Source organism: Barbatula barbatula, assembly GCF_947034865.1.
Source record: "Barbatula barbatula genome assembly, chromosome: 10".
NCBI lineage: Eukaryota > Metazoa > Chordata > Actinopteri > Cypriniformes > Nemacheilidae > Barbatula > Barbatula barbatula.
This window is the reverse complement of record NC_136773.1, coordinates 16,530,182-16,551,286: the sequence shown is the minus strand read 5'-3', so window position 1 is coordinate 16,551,286 and position 21,105 is coordinate 16,530,182. Positions and strand designations below refer to the sequence as shown.

At 40.5% G+C, this 21,105-nt stretch overlaps 1 protein-coding gene across 3 annotated transcripts; it reads right to left on the bottom strand.

The window, feature by feature from the left end:
• Window positions 1-1,043: 1,043 nt before the first annotated feature.
• Window positions 1,044-20,667, bottom strand: edc4 (enhancer of mRNA decapping 4). Of its 3 annotated transcripts, none has more exons than XM_079465292.1 (29): window positions 20,461-20,667; window positions 19,706-19,853; window positions 19,004-19,115; window positions 18,569-18,668; window positions 18,262-18,448; window positions 17,175-17,322; window positions 16,992-17,096; window positions 16,749-16,858; window positions 16,567-16,650; window positions 16,325-16,420; window positions 16,115-16,214; window positions 15,256-15,436; window positions 15,077-15,143; window positions 14,897-14,988; window positions 14,628-14,818; window positions 14,466-14,542; window positions 14,170-14,302; window positions 13,356-13,852; window positions 12,392-12,493; window positions 10,938-11,081; window positions 10,766-10,799; window positions 10,313-10,493; window positions 10,029-10,103; window positions 9,785-9,900; window positions 7,205-7,370; window positions 6,868-7,054; window positions 6,116-6,335; window positions 5,871-6,034; window positions 1,044-2,328 (listed from the first exon to the last, which is right to left on the bottom strand). In XM_079465292.1, exons 1-29 carry the CDS (start codon window positions 20,546-20,548, stop codon window positions 2,145-2,147), a joined length of 4,089 nt encoding a protein of 1,362 aa, XP_079321418.1. In that variant the 5' UTR covers window positions 20,549-20,667; the 3' UTR covers window positions 1,044-2,144. The 3 variants fall into 3 exon arrangements, with proteins under 3 accessions (XP_079321418.1, XP_079321416.1, XP_079321417.1); XM_079465290.1 differs by having other exon boundaries at window positions 16,567-16,653; window positions 19,004-19,130; window positions 20,461-20,641; XM_079465291.1 differs by having other exon boundaries at window positions 19,004-19,130; window positions 20,461-20,641.
• Window positions 20,668-21,105: the final 438 nt, after the last annotated feature.

The following is a 21,105-nucleotide window of genomic DNA, read 5'->3' as shown; positions in this document are numbered from 1 at the left end:
CCGATGCACGGCTGTTGAAAACCAAAACACACAGTCTTCACTGAACATTAAACAATGTTTTCCTTTTTATTCCAAAAACGTCTATGATGAAAGAAACTTGTAAAATATACAACATATTTTGCCGACACGAGGAACGAAAATTTAAACACAATGTGAAAATGACAAACAAATGAGTTGTCAAACAATCTGAAATACAAATGCCTCGCAGGGAAAAAGGTTTCGTTGTATTTAAGCCTCAGACATTCAAGGCGAGTATTAGTACAGTAACCCTAAGAACTTCAGGTGCGTCTAAAACAGCATCAATAACAATTTACCTTGCACTGCAAAATCCTTAAAATGTTACCCATACTGAGAGCTGTTCACTTGTGCAAGAGGACGTGAAATAACATAAAACAACCTCACCGTTCATGGGTCGTCTTCGTTGGGACACCATAGCATAAAAAAGTAGGTTTACAGAGCAATGAGGTCTGAATTTTAGCAAACAGTGGGGTGTTCAGTATGTAAAAAAAAAGTTTAACTACAAAGTTTGAATACACGGCTCTCACCAGAAGCATGCAAGCATGCAGAGTTTAATATATCCTTGCCAGTGCCATAGAATTACCCTTAATTATACAGCAGGCTCATGTCTGTTACAAAGCATTTCTTACATTTGAGAATAAAGAAAGCTGACAAATTGCCTATACCCTGTAAAAATGTCCTAATGAGCATGCGAATGGCTATGGATATTTGAACAGAGCTCTAAAATAAAGAGAGGAACTTATAATGTGTTTGCACAAACACAATCAACAGGGCCTTCGTATCGCCATGAAACTTGTAAAAAAAGGCTGAAAAATAAACACGGACAACTTAAGTTCACAGCGCTTTTAGCAAATGATTCTGTAACAGACATGTCCATTCCTAACTTTATGACTATTATTTAGTGAAAGGAAATATTAATTGAAAGATTAAGCACACACCGATGTGTTTGCGGCCTATCTGTACGGGGCTGGGGTAGATTACCTGTATCTGACACACAATAGTCTGATAAGGCACTTTTTTGTTCGTTCGCTATCTGAGGGCATGAGCAAATAAAATGTCTCTATGAAATACAGCTCTCTTCTAAACTCAAAAAGACCAGATCGGTGTCAGCCACATTCTTTCAATATTTGGGGGAACCGAGACAGAAAAACATCTTTCTTTAAAAAAGAGAAAGCCTTGTTGCATTCGCATTAGTGTAATTTCACAAACTGAACATCACAGCAGCAGCAGCATATAAAATTAGAAAGATACATAAATGCCTGCCCTCTGGAGACTTATGGATGTACTGCAAGTTACAAACAGACAATCTGATGCTTCTTTTGAAGAAATGCTAAATAACTACGTTCTAATTCAAGTCCTTCACAATATTTGACAGCTGACTGAAAACATAGTCCAGAAGCTGAAATGACAAGAACAAAAATCTGACTTCGACCTTTTGTAGAATGTCCCAGCAGCATTACAGTCTCAAAACATGAAAAAAAAGAAAATCTCAACCAAAATTGAAGGAGCTCCACTTTGCCAAAAGATTACGTTTCTTTGAGTAAATTAGCTGGACGAATAGCCTATATATAACCTCAAGCAATAAAGTACAAGGGAAAATGCTCACAAGGTGATGATAATGTCTGTTTGTAGAATCCAATGCAATTTCAGCACAATTAAAAGAAGGGCATGAAGCAGAGAAGACCAGACGATGAGATCATCTGTACAACAGAAACTCTGAGCATTCACATTCTGTTTTTGTCATACTTGCTCCTGATGTATGAGGGATAAATGCAGATGTCAAAATCTCTTGTATCAACAGCCTCCTGAAAATCAAATCGCCTTTGCCGCATACAAGCTGAGGATAAACTTGCTTAGAAAAAATGAAACCAAACGTGATACAGAATACAGATTCATCTGTCAGAAAAAAAAGTGGGGGAGATGTAACCAACATAAATATATATATATATATATATATATCTGGACTACAACTCCCAACAGAGCATCTGAGAGAGCCAATGAGCTGCGAGCACAGAAAAGCATGTGAACAGGAGAATGGGGTGTGAGGTCATAATGACAGTCAATGTCTGACGGGCTCTGAAGATGTCAGCTGCACCATCCGTCATTGGTGGGGTCAGCGCTGAGCTCTAGTGATTGACCAGACCCTGAAGCATCATCATCAGGCGACGAGCGCGCTTGCTCAGGGGACTGTGTGGGTCCTGCTGGAGGAAGTGGAAGAGCTTCTGTCGTACCTGGGGCAGCACTGCAGACATGTGGTCTCTGGTGACTGGATCCCCATGGTCCAGGTTCATCACGGCATCCTCCAGATAGCTACACATGAACGAGAACAGTTATGAAAGATTAATGCACCGATTGACATCGCTTTAAGTCACTGTTAAATAAATGTTAACACTATTTACCATCGTGCAATCATTTCCGTCATGAGGCTGCAAATATTTTCATCTCGCATCTTAACAGGCAGTTTTCAAATTTTATTAAACCGAAGGCAGAGTCATTTATGCTATCAAAGCGTTTTCAGAAGGACCGAGTTTCTTTTAATCTGTTTTAGATCGCCAGTTGCTTTGAAGCCAAATCTCATTACTATTGGAATCACTTTGCGCTAAGGGTGAGAATCAGCAGGGACCAAGCGATACGTTTTGTAAGGGATAATATACAGCCGGCCGGTTATTATCTCAGAAATAAGCAAAGCGGAGGGTCTTGTATCACACTGAAGTGGCTTAATTCACGATAACAGCCGGCTGCTTGTACATTATCCCGCTTATTACACAACTACTTGCTACGTTAGAAAAAAAAAGAGACATGAAATTTGAAATATTTTTGTTCTGACCTTCCGCAAGGAAAAGCGTTTGGTTTTAAGGTAAGAAACCATGTTCAAATGTCAAGAACAGGCAAATGGTTAAATAATTTGTAAATATAATGTCATATTTGTTATTGAAAGATATATTTATATTTAATTTGTAAAAATTCTAAAAACATCTAAAGGATTTTTGAGAGGTTGTTATCTGGGAATGACGAACCTGCAAATGTCACGACCCGCCAGTCAGAATCAAGCATTCCAAAGAGCCGTGTAATATTATATAGATATCTGGGTCATGATATGATAACAAGGACCTTATGAATTGGTGGTCAATATCCTTTTCCTCAAAAGTATTCATTTTAAAAATGGGACTGCATCGATAGCCTCACAGCAATTTTGTATAGTATTGTGAGGTAATACACGGCAATCCGGTGGAAAACTTATTTTCTCCACCCCTACTGTGCGCGCAGAGACTGATCTCTAAAAATTTATTCATATTAAGAATAAAACAGCATGAAACATCTGATCTTCCAGATATAAAAAGCCCCCAATCCCATCTCTGGCCAGCAGACATTTGTTCCAGTCCCGTAACGCAGAACTGATGTTTTTTGACAGCTGTACTAACAGAACATGTTTGTTATTTCTTTGAACTATTGCAGTGTAAAGCATTTCCATCTTCCCCTCCAGGCTGCTTGGGCTTTATAGAGTCCAACAAGGATTAGTTAAACGCCACCTGTCTGGGAAAACTATCTGCGAAATCTCTGTCTTTGAAAAGAATAGACTGTGATATGGTATGATAACACCGGAAACCTGAGCTACGTTCTGGACAGAGGTCATCTTAATTACCTTACAAACCATCATTAAGTTTAAAGCTCTCAAATTAAAATAGGAAGGAAATGAAATACAATGACCTTAATATCCCCAGGACTTTGCGGTGTAGTCTTGTCCAGATGGCTAAGCTTTGATGCTTCATATCAGTTTGCTCTATTTGCACATGTGTAGGCCCTGTTCCAATTCACTTAAGCCCATAGTGCTGTTATCACGACTATAATCTACCAGCCCTGAGAGACATTTGTTTCTCTGTGCGGGAAATGTTCCGCTCTTTCGTTTGCAGAGTAAAGGCTGGAACAGGACACAAGGAGCTGGGAGGTGTAATAGTATAAGTGCTGGCCCCTTTCAGTCGACTATTCATTATTCAACTCGCAGACACTTTTTTGAACAAATTTTTATTTGTCGATTGTCTGCTCATCATTTTAACAGTGTATACACGCCACATCAGCAGCCTTACGTAACCGTTCGCTACCATTAACTTGGATAAAGGAATGCTATTATAAGCATGTTTATTTCTCCAAGGGTGTAAGAGAAACATGGTGGCTAAATATGAGAAATATGAAATCCTACGTTTGCCAGATCTGTGGAGTCATCTGTGCGCTTCTAACGTCAGCCGTATCTGCTTTATTGTGTGCGGGACACAGAGATCAGTTTTCCGGCAGTGCAGACGGATAAACTTGGGTTCCTGCGACATTCCAAAAAGCTAAATGTGGCTTAATTCATTAAGATTCAGTGTACACCTTAATGTAAAGCGTATTATGTAAAGAACTGCAGAAGAGCCTGAACGTGAACGGAAACACATCAATAAAGGATCGCAGGACAAAGTGAAAGCGCTTTGCATTCATGTTTGAGGCTTCTTTACATAATATGCTTTATTATATGGTGTATACAGAACATTTAGAGTTTTGGATTGTCGCAGGAACATACGTTTGGCCTTTTTGTTGGGAAAACTGATCTCAGTGTTCTCTGTGAAACCGATGCGCCCGTCTTTATGAAAAAGGGCATGATTGCAGGGACGCGTAAAACAAAGGAAAAACTGAGGCGAGTTAACTTTATGCTTTATATTTTATTTATTCGTTAACACGATGTATTGAATGTATTTATTTATTCCTAGTTTTCTTTCGGTTATTTCCACTGATGTGTTTTCTTTTAAGTGCTTCAATTCACTGTATTTTTAGTTACAGTATATTTTATATTCTACGTTTAAAATATTGCTATAATTGAATTTTGTTTTAGAAGAAAATACTCACATCAAAGGCAATTTTTCAGATTTTAGGCTAATTCTACAGAAATAAAGGCACATACAGGTTTTAAATCAGAAATAACTAAATCAATGAATTTATTATTTTATTTTGGTGAACTATGCAGTCAAGGGACAGTTCACCCAAAAATACAAATTCTGTCATCATTTACTGACTATCCAAATCTGTAAGAATGCCTTTGTTCTGATGAACACAGAGAAAGATTTTTGAAACCGCAGTTCTTGGCCACCATTGACTAACATAGTAGGAAAGCTGACAATGGTAGTTAAAAGTGCCCCAGAACAGTTTGCTGTCCTACATTCTTCAAATTATGTTCTTTTGTGTTCAACAGAAAATAAATGTTTACAGATTGGAACAACTTGAGGGTGAGAAAATAAGGACAGAACGGTTCCTTGAAGCTCTAAATCATAGCCATGAGCATGTGCCTTTCTCCCACCCGAACCCACAAAGGAGACAAACACGCTTACAGATGGTAATGCACTTGCACATATGGGGAGTATGAAACACTAGTATTTTAAAGTGTAATTCAGAGACAGGACTGGCAAATAAAGCAGTTTATAGCAGTAAAGGGACTTGGCAGCACGCAAGTAGAGCATTAGTCTGTGATTCACGTGAGTTGGTCCCATTCCCCCAGTAAAGTCTAATGCAGCCCACGCTGTAGAGGACTTTATTAACTGCAGCCCAATGCAGCACTGCCACAGAAACAGGATGTCCCCTTCACGCAAGGTCATCCACAGAGAAAGTAAAGACGCCAACTCCTTTGTTCTTTGATATTAAACAGCTTTTTGCCCTTGATCACACAAGTCGTACTGTGGATTATAAATAAATACTGAAGTGTTTAACCATTAAAAGTGCGTGTGCATACTTATTAAAGCTCTTTGCACACCGGGGGGGAAGGGGGTAGCTAAAGGAACAGTTTGTATGTAAAGTACATACAGATGAGATGATCATAATGAACCCACCTGATTTTAAGTTCTGTGCGTGTGCCCAGGTTAGTGGAGAGCTGCTGGATGAGGGACAGAAGGACGGCCTGATGGAGCGGACAGGGCTGCTGACCAAACACCTGCTGAGAGTCGACGGTATCGCACACGTACAGCACCAGATTGAGGTCTGCTGCTGACAAAGCCTGCAGGAGAGAACAGAGACATGTTACGAGAAGACCTGGAGAGAACATTTCGTGATGCAAGTTTCATGTATCAGCGGTCACCTGTTGGAAAGCCTCATTGAGTTGGCCCTGCTGTAATAACTGGAGAATGCTGGCCTGCTGGGCCTGGAAGTCCAGGTGCACAGTGGGTACGGGCGTTCCTGCGGCAGAGCGCATGGCCTGCATGATGCTGGAGGTAACGGCTGCCTGCTGTTCCTTCATGGCCAGGCTCACCTCTCCTTTCACTATGCGCTGCACCTGAGTCAAGATGGAGTCCTGCAGACTGCAGAGAGGACATTTTATTACTACTCAAACTTGAACTCAAAACTGAATTCTACTTCCTGTGAGGTTGCAACATACGCCTGTTGGTGTATCTTTTTGCTCAAAACGGCTATGCATCAGCAAACACGACTGAATAAAGCTAACGGAGTACTTGAGGGCACACCTCAATGCAAATTAAAAGATAATAAACGTATTGCAAAATGTAAACAAAGCAGTATTGGCGCAGCGACTTTAACAAGTGGGTTTAATATTGAATATACAAAATTTGTGTGGGAGGGAAACAAACAAGCTTCTTTGGCAGAAATTAAACCCTGGATTAAGCTGGGTACCATGCATGCCGATCTATTTGCGAGGAACTTCATGCAAAGGCTAAAAAAAAGCTTGCCCTGCATGAACTCCTGAATCAATCGCTCTCCCTATGCCTGCAGTTAAGTTTTCCATAAGTAAAAGACACCGTTTGGAGCTTCCACTTTTATAGATTTAAGCCAAATTACAGATAAGCTTAGAGTATTGTGTATCGTGGAAACCCTTACTTTCCCACGATCATGTGGAGCTGACGCTGAACGTCAGAGCACACGCTGGTCGTTACAGTGGTGGCCAGCTGGTCTTGGGAATTTTGGAGTGTGTCAATCATCTGCTGCAGCTGGCCAATCACAGGATCCCGTGCATCCTGGTCCCGTTGCTTCCTGTTCTTGATGTGGGTTTCCAGCTGCTGGATGTCTGTAGGGGATTGTAGAGTACATGAGACTTAGCCACAGCAACGCATTAGAACACACAACAGCAGAATTTATTCGGCTTGTTGGAAGTTATTTTACTCTTGTGTGCTGTTTGGCATATCAACATTTGTTAGTTTATCATGATGCTTCTTACAGTCATTGGTTCCCTGTTTGAAGCTGTCGTTAATTTGCTGAAACATGGACTGACACCCTCTCTCAAACACAGGCAGGACGATGCTCAGGAAGGTCTCTTTGTAGGCTGCCTGGATGGGGCCCTGCATAGCCTCAGCAGCAGCACGGCCAAGAGCATCTGTAGTGGTCTGTAAACGTAATGACAGGACAAAAAGAGATGAAGAACTTGTGGAGGCGTGAGGAGGTTTACATCTTCTGTGTTTCACAATTAAATATTCAGTATTAAGTCCAAAACACACCGCTCAGACAAACACCAATAAACTAGTTGGCAGTTGGGATTAGAATTTTAAGAAAAATAAGTCGTGTTCACATTGCCCCAACAGACACCAAAAAAGGGATTGACATGGAGACCGGTGGCTTATACTGTATTGCATTGTAAGGATATAAAATAATGGTTACACAATTATGGTATATGAAAACATAACGGAACATACAAAATTCAAACAAATCTTACCTTTTATAAAGATAAAAAAATAAGAGGGGTGGCATTTTGTGAGCAAAATAAAGTGACTAGATCTATGATGCAGCCTGCAATGCAATTATTGAAAATATTCCCCAAATAGCTCTATTACTGACAAGTATTTAGATAATAAATAGACTCAACTCGCATAAAAGGACAATGCATAGTTTTATTTTAATTTCAGAGGGATACTGCAGACTTTTTTGTTAATTCCGTGCTAAAATGTTGGACGAACTGTGTAAATGTGTTTATATTTGTAAAGAAATGTAAGTATGTGTAAATATGTTAAAATAGTTTTAAAAAACTACCTGTCTATGCATTTAAGGTGACAGAGGTTTGGTTCTGCTCATCATTTAAAAAGAGGAAGAGCCTACAGAGAAGCTTTAAGTGCAAAGTAAAGAGACTGTTTAAACTCTGAATACCCCAGACCAAATTAGTAGTGAATTAATTTGCATGTCATTTTGTATAGATTTTATTGTGTTTACTGTTAAAGCAAAACAAAAGGGCTCGTCTTAGGTTCTTATGATGAATTAATTGTGTGTTAAGGAAAATCTTGGATTGGAAATGATTTATCGCGGTCTCAAGTAATCAACAGATAAATGGCATATTCTGTACTCCTCTGAGTCCGCATTTTGTTGTGTTTTAAACGTCTCAAATATCAAAAAAACATTGGATTGTAGTAATGCACTCAAGTTATGTCTGTAAACTTGATGAGCTGAGACCGACACGAAGACGGTGAGAAACATCACGTCAAAAATAGACTTGGAACGTATCTTTAGCGAGGCGGCGCAGAGAGTGGCTTTTGGGACGCTGATATAAACAAAAGTGCATGGTGCTCCGGACTCATTCCTTGAGACCTCATCTCCTTCTCACACACATAGGACAACACTGGTGGGCTAGCGATCTTTTCTGGATTGCAGTTAGCGCGCACACAGATGAGTGATGCGCAGAAGAACAAACGGAGGTCTGATTAGATGATTTGACGAAACAATACAACCTTATCGAACTTAATGTTAGTGTCTCCAATTTGAGTGTGTCATATTTGTATTAGAAATAAAAGCTGCCCTCCGCTTCAGGCTTTATAGTGTTACTCCCCATCCTTACCACTATGCTTGCTTGTTTCTCTTCAACGTGACATCTCAACTGAGGAACCAAACTCCAAGACCCGCATTATTTTACTTCTGATTGGCAATTAATGTTGTTTGGGTGGGAGTGATAGCTGTGTTCCTCTCATACCATTAGTAGGCAAACTTATGAACTTGAACACCGCAAGCCGGAGATCCGGCACGGTGCCGGACAACTTTAAGCCCTGTGTCACTTTAAGAAAGCACTCCCAAGTCATCTTGTTATGAATATATCTGTATCTTCCATTCCAACTCCAACTGGAGTCAGGGACAAGATTGTAGACCTGTACAAACCTTGAACAGGCTACAGACCGAACTGTTGGTGCGATTATTTGGAAATAACTATCTTTTGTCCTTGGTAAGGAGCTCCCTGCAAGATTTCCCCAATGGGCTAAAGAGGATCATGAGAAAGGTTAATGATCAGCCCAGAGCAACACAGAAGAACCTTGTTAATGATTTCAAGACAGTTGGGACCACAGTTAGCAAAAAAACATTGGTAACACGCTATGCCACAATAGATTGAGTCCTGAAGCACCCGCAAAGTCCTCTTCCCCAAGAAGACCTGCGTGGCTTGTCTGAACTTTTGACAATGAAAATCAAGATGATTCAGAAAACGCTTTGGAGAAAGTGCTGTGAGACCGAAATTGACTCCTGTTTTTGGAATGAGAGAAATGCTGACTATGACCCAACCCAGAACACCATCCCAACAGAGAACCACAGTGTTGGTAACATTATAATTTAGGGCTTTTTTTCTGCTACGGGTACAGGATGACTTCACCGCATTGAGGGGCTGAGGGACTCATAAAATCTTGGACGAGAACTGGCAACTTAAAACACACCAAAGACACAGAAAAACACGCATTCGCACTATATGACCCCTTTAAACCTCAAGCCTTTAGAAAACAATATTACACACTTCTGAAAACATGGTCTAAACTTTTAAGGCAAAGGCACTGACCTTGGACTTGACAACTTTGGTGACATTTTCTTTCAACGTTCCTTCGACTGCATTTAATTTGGCAGCAATGGCACTGTTTAACTGACCAGTCACAGGTTCAAGAGTCTTCGATATGGCTGTATAAAAAGTCAAAATAACCGTGAAACTTAAATCAAGAAATGTAACTTTTTTCATAGAAAACAGCTAAATCTTCTATGTTGTCTTTCAAAGCTAAAAGAGAAAAGTTTGAATGTGCGACACTCACTCTGTGGGACGGTCTTCTTCATTTCTTCCCGCACAACTTTGTCCAGCCGGTTGGTCAGACGTTCCATTCTTCTCTCTATTTCACCAGCTAGTTAAAGCCAATAACTGTTTGGGCATGTTCAACAAAGTTCTGACAGTTTGATGCTGATTGGTCAATAGATGTGGTTTATTCACCATAATGATTTATTGCTTTAAAAGAAACATATTTTTTTAAATGTTGCTTCACTTCCTCATCTAGGTCTAATATTTAGCTTGGTGGCGAGTTTCCCCCTAGTATTAGGATACGCTCTTGGTCCTGTTGCGCCAGCATGGCGTGCTCGATGTGAGCCATTATTGAGCTCTGTGCAGAATCCATGTGACTGGTGACTCTCTGGAGCAGATCAAGCTGGTTCTGTCTGAGCTCCGCAATATCCCTCTGCTGGCTCCTCAGAATCTGCAAGAGTTCGTCCTGCACCTCCACGCTCATCTGACAACAAACAGTCATCTTTAACTAAAGCTCAACAACTCATGTGGATGCTAGATCGACTTCAGCACAGTCTTAGTCAAAACACTGAACCACTGAGCTTGGCATCCTATTCATTGTTTAGATCTCCACCGACTTATGTTTAATTCATATGATGACTAAATGTGCATTTGATACTCGGGCTCAGAGTTTTTTCTCCTCAGAGGTATTTATGCATTTTGATGGATGCCAAGAAGCACATTCCGACTGTGATGCAAGAGATCAACAAGACTTACCTGGCTGTCAATCTGTCTCGACTGCGAGGATTCGCTGAATGTGGAAAGAACCAAACACGATCTAATCACATTTTGAGGATAAACAGCTCACAGCACAATCCCAAATCAAATATTTCAAACATAAATACACATAATCAGAATATTTCTGAAGTTTCTTGCGTGGTGATCTCACCCCTCATCTTTCTTGCTCTTCCTCTTGAGTTTAGGCGAACTGCGAGGTGACGTCTTCCAGTCCTTGACAGGAAGCCTGTGAGAGGCCCGGGGGCCACAGTTGCCAGAGGATGAGGCTAGACTGGCAACCTCATCATCGTGATCGCTGTCAATCAGAGCAGAAAGAGCATGTGTGATAATGGAAGCAAAGAGTGAGACTGTATGCAAAGTCCCTGGGGCAGCTATATGGTTTCAAATCAGTTCTACAATCTGACTATGTTGTTTATTAAAGAGCAAACTAGAGGGTTTCTCACAGTACCAAAATTTCAGTAGTCTGTACCAAAACCAGTAAAACTCCACAGTTCTCCGTACCAAAGCAAAACACCAGTACATCATGCTTATTGAAACAACATTTTATTAATAAAGCTCATTGTTAATATAAATGTATAAAAAGTAATGCCATTTTGTATACTTGAAGTATACAAGTTTATTGTTGCTGAAACTGTTGTGCTCACTGGGGTCTTTCATGCTGATGAACACCCACCTCAGTCTGCTGCTGTAAAAGACAAATAGAATACTGACTGAACATACACGCATTTGCAATATTAGAACAAACCTCAGTTTTTATACTGCATTTTCACAAGATAACCAACATTAAGATAACTGTATATTAAATAATAAATGCAACATAGATTTTTCCTTAGTTCCAAGAATATATATTAATTAATGATATTAACAACATACACATTGCTAGTCATCTTTTGTTTTTTAGCACAATTTCAGATATAAAGAATCAAATAAATAGGCTACTGTAAACCCCACCATGTCCTCCCATTTATTTTACCCAATTACAGTAATAAAAGCATTAAATGGTCCATGAGGACACTTGACTGGATTTGCATCGGTGCTAACAAATTAACACGCAAACAGGGAGGTTTATTTTAAAGTAACCTTTAACTTCATATATGATACAACATCCATAATGCAACCACTAACAGAACTTGTAACTTACCGCTTGAACTCATTCAAATAAATCCGGGTGTTTCTTCCTTTCACCACAAAAATGTTTTCTTCGTGATATGTCTTAAATCTGAAGTATTTCACTGCACAGCGGTGTGTATCTCTTGTGGATCGGAGCCGCGCTTATCCACTCATCACGTCTTATTGCCTCTATGCACAATTTCCGACTGACAACCTGTCAGACAGTGCATCAGTACCCGGTTGACCCAGCACGTCAAGGGTACCGGGTCTTATGAAAAATAAGTACTGCCACCTTTTTTATTTTTAGGTACCGACTTGGACCCGAAGTACCGGGACTTTTGACAACACTGCTTTGAGGCTCATTGAAAACATTAGCGATTAAATATAATTCACCAAACTGAAACCATGACTTCTAACCGATGACACATTGCAGAAAATGATACCCGACGTCAAAGGAGTTAGAATACAGGTGATGCTTAACACTTTGTCACATACCTCTGTTCTGCACTTGCATCTTGACTATCATTCTGTGTCAGGTGATAAGTGCGTCTGTGATAGGGTGAAGAAATGTGTCTATCCTTTATCTCCTCCCTGGAGCTGGAATGAGTCGGTCAAAAACAAAGGCACACTCAGTAACACTTGATTTAATCCAACCTAAAAAGGAACTGTCTTGAGTAAAACATGTAAAATAATGTGAAGATATATGTTTTTATTAATAGAACAGATGGATATTACCAATAATCCAAAAAGGACCGCATAACTGTGACAACTTTTAGCTATAGTTTTAAGTCTAGACTTCTAAGTCTGAAGTCATGAAAGGCTTAAAAAAGAAAAGAAATTCAACTTATGTCGCTAATAATCGCTCTGAGTCTCTAAATAAAATGGTGTGGAAAAATTCCAATAATGTTAAAGCCGAGGTTACTAGTAATTCATGCATTCTGAGTTCTTTTCACTGTTAAACGTGCAAGCTTCAAGCGCAACATGGTCAACTCGATTCACTCCGCCGTGTTCGTAGAGGTTTCGGAAAGCGAGCACAAGTGTGGACAAGTGCACCCACGTGTATCTGTCTTTAATAAATTTGATAAAACTAAATACTCTTCGAAGATACAAAGTATGCAATACTACTGTTTAGGTACTCAAGATTAATATGAGATTGGCAGAAAATGCGTGCGTTACCTTAAAAAAAGCATGTGTCTCTTAGCTTTTCAGAGCTTCACTAAGAAATGTCATTATAGAAGCTTAATGCATGAAAATCATTTTCCACATAAAAATGAACAGCAAATGGTTTGGAAAAACATCATTATCAGTAATAACAGCATTCTTCAATTTCTTTTCAAATAAATGCTAGCTCAAAATACATAAGCCCTCTCTATACAAAAAGACAAGTAGATTAAAACCTTTCCAGAACAAAAATCAATTAAATAAAAAGCTTAACATACATACAGGAACAGGCTCTTACCAGTCTCCTAGCCCGTTGTCTCTCAGGCTGTTACGAGTCTCTCGTGTGATATCAGGTGCGGCAGGCCACGAGTGGTTCACGCTGCTGTCCGAACAGGATGCGGCAGCCGCCGCTGCATTCTCCTGCGATAGGGCGGTCTCCAACAGCGAAGGAGTGTTGTTGAGTCTTTGGTCTCCATCCACGCCAGCTGCGCCCCGCTCTAGTGGACCATGGTCAGCATCGCTACGGGCTCTTGGAGACAGCAGGTGGAGGACGGACGCAGCCGAGGCCATGCTGTCCGAATGCAGGGAGGGAATAGAGTCAAGAGGGTCAACGGAAGCCCCGGCCAGACCTCTCTGCAGGGTCTCGGAGGCGATCTCTGGGATGTCCTGGGACATGGCCGTAGAAGCCGAAGAGATGACGTCTGGAGACCGAGCTCTGGTCGGAGAGGCCTGGGGCAGCACCATGGCATCAATACCCTGGAGGTCCAGGGCGAGAGGGTGGTTTGAAGGAGAAACCTGTGGAGGGGAAGGGAAATAAGGAAGGGGAAGTATGTGAGAATAAGGAGCGGCTTCGCATAGCAGAGATGCCTCTCGAAGAAAGGATGGAGAGAGAACCAGTGAAGGAGAGATGCTCTAACAGGATTTAAATGGAGGGGTGGATAGAGGGTGCCAGATAAACAGGAATTGTTAAATTACATCTAAGACTTTATTGACACTGCACTTCAATTTGATTTATTTGTTTTTACCAATATTTGGGATAAATTATAGAGATTGACATTTGCAGTGGCATTCACGGATCAGACACTACATGCAGTTTGCCAGTGTATCAGTACCTGGATGCTGTCTCCGAGGCCTGAGATGAGGATGGAGTTAGATCTTGGGCTGCTTGCACTGACGTTGAGAGTCAAGTTGCTGCTGCCACATTCCAAGGACATTTTGGGACTCTGGGTCAGATCATCTCCACCCCTTCAAAAAAAGAACAAAAGAGATGCATTAGTAGACATATTTTAAACCAGCACACATTTTAATAGCATTTTAAGATAAATGCAAACTACATTGTTTATGTTCAAGTCCAAGTCATGTAATAGTTTTCCAAGCAGACTTCAACAGAAGATGTGGAATATCTCACCTTGCCCCGCTATCTGAACTGCTCATAGCTGTAACTATAGTCAGGCTGCTGGCACTGCTACCAGGAGAGGTGGGCATCTGTCACAAAAAAATCAAAGATTAATAATTATTATAACTGGGAAGATCTAAAGGCTGAAAGGAAATAAGAGTGCGAAAGGTTTACTGAGGTGCTGGGGGTCATGAAGGCATCCGGGGTCATGAGTTTGGGCATGGCTGATGGGGCAGGACTCATGAAGTCAGCTGGAGTCGGGAGAGGCAGAATCTTAGTCAAGTCATTCTGTGATCCGCTATCACCAGACTCCTTATCAGAGCTCATGGCCTCCACGTTCAGGTCTGCCATGGGGTCGGAGAAACCTGGGACAAATGTGGCATAAATTTTAATATGGAAAAAGCATAATAGAGAAATAGTAAATAAATCATCTGCCTTCTCACCAAAGCCATCCTGAGGTTCAGACGGGGGCATGTAGAGGGATGATGATGCTTCCTGATTGGGCTGGAACCAGATCTGGACGTCCTGTAGTGATCTGCAGGCATAATGGAGTGTTACAAAACACTAGAATTAAGTGTTTCTGAATGACAGTAAATCAAATTTGTGCTTTCAATCAGAATTACTTTGTGTGCACACAGTAGAGTTTAATCTGGATTCCAGATTTGGACTCTGAAGGTCCTTGGCTTCCTTCTGTTAACATATTAACACAGTAGTTTAGAACAAGATTAAGTGAACTGTATAACAAGACTACAAAAACATTTGCCAAGGCAACGTTAGCATGAAATAAGCAAGGAATACTGACCTGTCGTCATGCTTTCACTTTCCTCATCTGGAGGTAGAACCTCAGTGTGGCGCAGTCGTGTGCGGGTGACATCCTGCACGCCAAAGCTAAGCACTGGGTGTGTAAGCAGAAACTCTGAAACCGCAGTGAAGCTGGCACGGCCTTTTTCCTGATCCTGTAGCAGCTCCATTACGTACAACACCTACATATTAAACCAAACCAAAACACAGCTACATAAATACAGAGGTTCTTTTAAAAAGTAAGACCAGCTGCAAACTGATATCAAAGCTTCAACAAAAGCATTTAAAAAAACAAAAAAACATGCTTTGCTGGGCATAGACACTGTTAATGGAAGGATGTTTTGGAAAGACTGTAAACCCAGTCTCGTAAATTGCAAAAAACTAAAATCACTCTAGGCCAAACTCCCCACTGTAACTTCATTTGACTGTTCTGAAACCAAAGCTGTTGTCTCTTGTTGTAATAGCACCACTGGCCCGACTTAAAAAACAATGTAGCAAGATGTAGCAATGTAGCAAGCCAACAGAGCGTTTATTTTTCTACTTACTGCACCTATTCCTGACGGCCCTACAATTTTAGAAATTAAGTATGAGATTGTACAGTTTTGTACTTTTTGGATCCAGACAGTGATTTTATGAAAGATTACTACTGTTCCTGGTCACAAAAGCTCCAGATGAATTAGTAAATGAAGCTATTAAATAAAGGGAAAAGATTTATTCTGACATGATTATATTTTAATCAGCAGAGATCAATGTTGCTTTTCTGAAGGATTGACAACCCTTGATAACTGTGTGTTTTTATTACATTTATTTAATTATTAAAAGAGCTGTAGTTAAAAAAAAAAGTCACTGGGGGATCTGACCTTTCTCTGCACATCACTAAGAATGAGAAGCTCTGCGGATAGGTCCAGACTGGCCTTAAGGCTGGGTAGCACACCGCTGTTGAATGGATCTGGAGAAAATCTGAAACAAACCATTTACAAGATCTATTATTCAGAAACGTTTACTGTTGACACAGTGAGCAACAGTGATAGACAAAAACCCATTCCAGTTTTCTGGTTAAATGTACAGACCTGATGGTTTGCAAGCAGGTCCATGAAACTGTGCACCACATCTTCAGCTCCTGATTCTGATCAGCTCCAGTGATGAGGAAGCGCCAGAATGGAACGCTAGACACAGCACAAATTATTTCAAATAAATGTCAAAATGACCAAGCCATGTAAATGCATTGAAAAGCATTGTTTCACATATCCAAATGACCTGGAATCCTGACAAAAACTGAGCACTAGCTAGATGAAAAGAACCAAATACTTACTCTGGATCTTGTTTCTTGTGGTTGTCACAAAAGAGAAGGCAGGAAAGAGGCCGTCCATTATGTGGCTGCCATTCATGCAGGCACCTGCTAGAAAAGCAAGGCAGATAGCCATAAAATGCACTTCAGATTAAAAAATAAAGAAAAATTATTTGCCCACAGGGAATCTGACTTTAAATATATACCTGGGTTGGTTCTGTCCCTCAATGTAGATCTGCCAAAACTTTACATATCCATCATGACTAGCTGTAGCCAGGACGGTACCGTCAGGGGACAGCGCTCCCTCACTAATGCGCTGTACAAGAACAACATAAAACATCATACTGCATAACTCAAGATGATTTGCCTACTACATCAACTCTTTTTCCCATTCAATTGACACAGCATTATGTACAGAGAGAGACTGGATAAAGTAGAGCTGGACTTACTGCTGCGTGTCCTCTGATGGTGATGAAACCCTCTTTCAGATCTGTGGCATCCACAGGCCACGAGCTGTTATTGGCTCTGAGGATATCAAGATCCCAAACCTCAGCCTGCAGGTACGAAAGAAAATGCGGTTATCGAAATGACAATAGTCATAATAAAAATCCCACATTCTACAGAAAACATACTCTGTCTTCATGAAGCAGTGCTAGTGTCTGACACGTGTCCTCTGGGTTCTCATCGTTGTCCTCTGGGATGAAGGGACACCAGATCAGTCTACGGTTGGAGTTCAGTGGAGTGTCCTCAGGTCTTCGGATGTGAACTATCACTTCATCTCTGAGAGACATTGACGTTAAGGAGAAACATCACAGTACACCTGCCCACTAGTGCATCGCTCTAATATACCACACAGAACAAGACGAAATAAAATATAGAGGGGTCAGACATTCTAAGATCCTTATACCTTGGATGAAAGAGCATTACCGAGAACTCACCCATCAATTGAACACCACCTTACCATTCAGCTCGGATCCTCATCTACAATACCCACTAAGTCTGCAAGGAACCTGGGGGTGATGTTCAACGACAACAGAAATTCACCTCACATTGCAACAAACACTCAAACTTGCAGGTAGTGCTCTACTACAAAAATCCAGCCCATTCCTGTCGGAGCATGCCTTTCAGCTGCTAGTCCAAGCTCTGGCCATATCAAGACTGGAATCTATTGGCCGACCTTCCAACCAATGCAGTCAAGTCAAGTGACCTTAACTCACTGTTCCAGGTCTACATTCCATCCCGTCATCTTCGGTCGAAAAATGAGCGAAGCCTGTTTGTTCAATCAAAGTAAGGCACCAAATCGCTAACAAAATTCTTTACTGACTCGGCTCCGTGTGGTGGAATGAACTGCCTGCCTCAAACCTAACTGCAGCCTCCTTCACAGCTCAAAACATACCTGTTCCATATAAATTTGACCAACCAATAACTGTCTGCGTCTAGTGTCTAAAATAATATCTTCTTGTTCGTTCTCTCCCTTACTTACTCCAGCTTTGATCCTCCTAGTAGCATGGCCTTGTAAACTAACGGTACTGTTTATCGTGTTGACAAAATGTTTATATGCTCTCCTCTTTGTAAGTCGCTTTGGATAAAAGCGTCTGCAAAATGAATAAATAAAAACTTAGATTCACTGTTCATCACAATTTTTCAAATGTTTCCTGATTTTGTACAAAAACATGACAAATCATAAGCAGATTTTTAATAAAATTCCATGAAGGATGCTGTATTTTGCTGTTGTGGATCGTGAGCTGCCAAATGAACATGTTTCCAGCTTCATCCACGCAACCCAACAGGGTAGAATCCAGGTGGGCGAAGGCAAGGTCTGTGACTGCCCCAGTAAAGCCTTTCAGCAACGAGCGTTCAGGGGAACCCAGCCGCAGCACACGGATCATAGAATGGTTGTTGGCACCTGGGATCAATCACAAAATATCTGAGTACACTATTTATTATGAAACTATTTAAATCCTATCTTTAAATTATTATAAACGTCAAGGACAAAAAACAGATTATAACACATTTTTAAACTCACCTCTGATAGCATAAGCCAAGTATGAATTGGACACAGCTATTAAATTGCCATAGTAGTACTTGTGCTCCCAGTCATATTTGGCCACTGGCTGAATTTTAACCTATAAAAAACATACAGATAATAATCAGCATTAAAAACATTTGGATTACACTTAAAAAAATATTTATAGCTATTCCTGTTTTTCAATTACTCGATGAGGGAGCATAATGTTAGGAAAAAACTATTTCGTTTTTCCTGTGATATGTATGCATCTACAATTCAACAATGTTTGGGGTGATTTTGTAGGTAGGTGCATCTTCATGGAAAAAGTTATCCAGTGCTTCTTGGGGCTTATTGCTTTGTTACTTCCCTCAACAGAATTGAAAAAAATTGATATTTCCAAAAACATAGGAATCCCTGAATAACAAAAGAGAGAATGTTTTGCTCTTCACACACCTTGTTGCTACCACGAGCCTTACTGTCAATACTGGAATCACGACTGGACACAATTTCCACATTGTTGTCTATGATGGAGACACAGGTGGACGAATCGTCTCCGGAAAGGCAACTAGACGACAAAAGACTCAAAGTAAGAATTTTGACAACATAAGTATTTATTATTTCAAATAATCTATTTATATTTATCTAACATGGTCTTCAAAAATATATGATAAAACATCTAAAGCAGGGGTCTCCAACCTTTTTTGCAAGCGAGGGCTACCAAAATATCTAAAATCCTCTAGAGGGCTACTTGTTGATAACATACTTTCAAACTTTAAACATGTGATGCCTTATTTTTACACTGACACCAAATTCAGTTTTCTTTCAATTATTTTAGCACTTTAATATAGCGTATAACACTTGCTAATAATAAACTTTCATGACGATGTAGCTTTTGGCTGATCGGTATAGTCACAGATTTGTCAACTGTCTTGAGCATTATTAGTGAGCCCTGTGTTTAGAGGGCACCTTACAGAGTTCATGCGGGATACCAGGTGCCCACGGGCACCACGTTGGAGACCACTGATCTAAAGTGTTCTAAACATAAATATGATATAACACAAGACATTACACTTTTGCAGAAGCACTGTCAGGATTATTCAACTCTTTGCATTGCCTTCAAAAGAATGTCAGTGTTGGGAAGCAGTACAAACATACATGATCTGTGTGTCCTGCCCATTGAGCTTGTCTGAAGGCTGCTCCACCGGTGCTGTGTGTCCGCTTGCTCTAATAAGCTCAGCTCCAAGAACTCCATTCAACTCTCCATTAAAAGATGTTTTCCTCTGGCTCTCAACCCGAGAGGGCTCTGTGAAATCGTATAACCAATAAATTAAAGCACAGAAAAATGTATTTGAGTTTGTGTGCTGTGAATTCATTTCACACAACGGTCTACAAAGTCTGAGACTTGTGAGAATGCTTTTTGAATAACTGTTACGTTATATTGCATATGTAGATATTTCTGTCTGTCACGTTGACTTCTTTATGGCTAAGCTTGAGGCAACTTTGTTTGGAGTAAAAACTCGCATCACGATCTCTCTCAGCAAACCTCCTCAAATCTCACTGGTTGTTTTAATTGTTTTCCAGTCAATGTGACAGAATACACAATTTTGGTCTTTTGTATAAGATATTTATGTATGGTGCAAAAATACGTGTATACTTTCTATCTGTGCAGTGACATCACCGCTAACACCAAAAACGTTTCGCTCTAGCCTGCTAACGTTACATTATCTTTAACTATAACTATTTCCATTTTTATTTAACAACACTAATACACAAAACATGATGTTTCTTACTAAGAAACTGTGATTTTTGAGCGACTACGGTCAGGTGGATTACAAGTACTGGAGCTGAAATCAGGCGCTGCGCAACATCATCGCGCCGCGGCCTAGCTGCTATCATTCCCGGCAACTTACCGGCCGAATTAGCGGGAAGATCCAATTTTAAGATGTCCCTGAGGTGCTGGGTGGCTCCCTCTATGTCCATGTTAGAACTGGAAGCCATAAAGTAGGGAAGGGGGATTGAACCTCTGGAAATAGCCTAAATCTCAATAGTTTATTTATGTCTGAGCTTGCCCGTAAAGAATAGCTTGCAATCTCCCCTGAACGTCCGTCGAGTGTTCCGCGTATTTCGTTCCGCCTCCGCCACTGGCAAGAGTTCTTACGTTCCGGATCCAATGATTCGAGTTGAATGTTATATCACTGGGAAACTCTAAAACTCTAGTAAAACAAATTTATAATCTTTCTCTTAAGAGACATGTAATAAGTCTTAAATCATTGTAATTATTTTTTGTCTAGCATGTTTTGTCACACTCAGTCACAAACCAATGTTTTTACATCAGACAATTTGTCAGTTGAGCCTCAACCTACAGAAATAACAATAACATCAGAATTTACTTTGATCTCTTTTATTTTCAAATGCATTTAGGCAACTGACGTAGTCTCTTTCTCTTGCTCTTGCACACACAATGAGAGTGGATGTCTGGCTTGAGCAAGCATGTTGTATATAACCTGTGTCCTCAGTACCATACCCGGGCACACAACTAGACCGTCATATTTTGT

Excerpts from the sequence above, each read along its gene's own strand:
- edc4 (XM_079465290.1), bottom strand. The coding sequence starts at position 20,548 with ATGGCTTCCAGTTCTAACATGGACATAGAGGGAGCCACCCAGCACCTC. Across the intron at positions 18,449-18,568 it reads CTTGGCTTATGCTATCAGAG|GTGCCAACAACCATTCTATG; the intron begins GTGAGTTTAAAA and ends GATTGATCCCAG. Across the intron at positions 14,989-15,076 it reads CTCTACTGTGTGCACACAAA|ATCACTACAGGACGTCCAGA; the intron begins GTAATTCTGATT and ends TTATGCCTGCAG.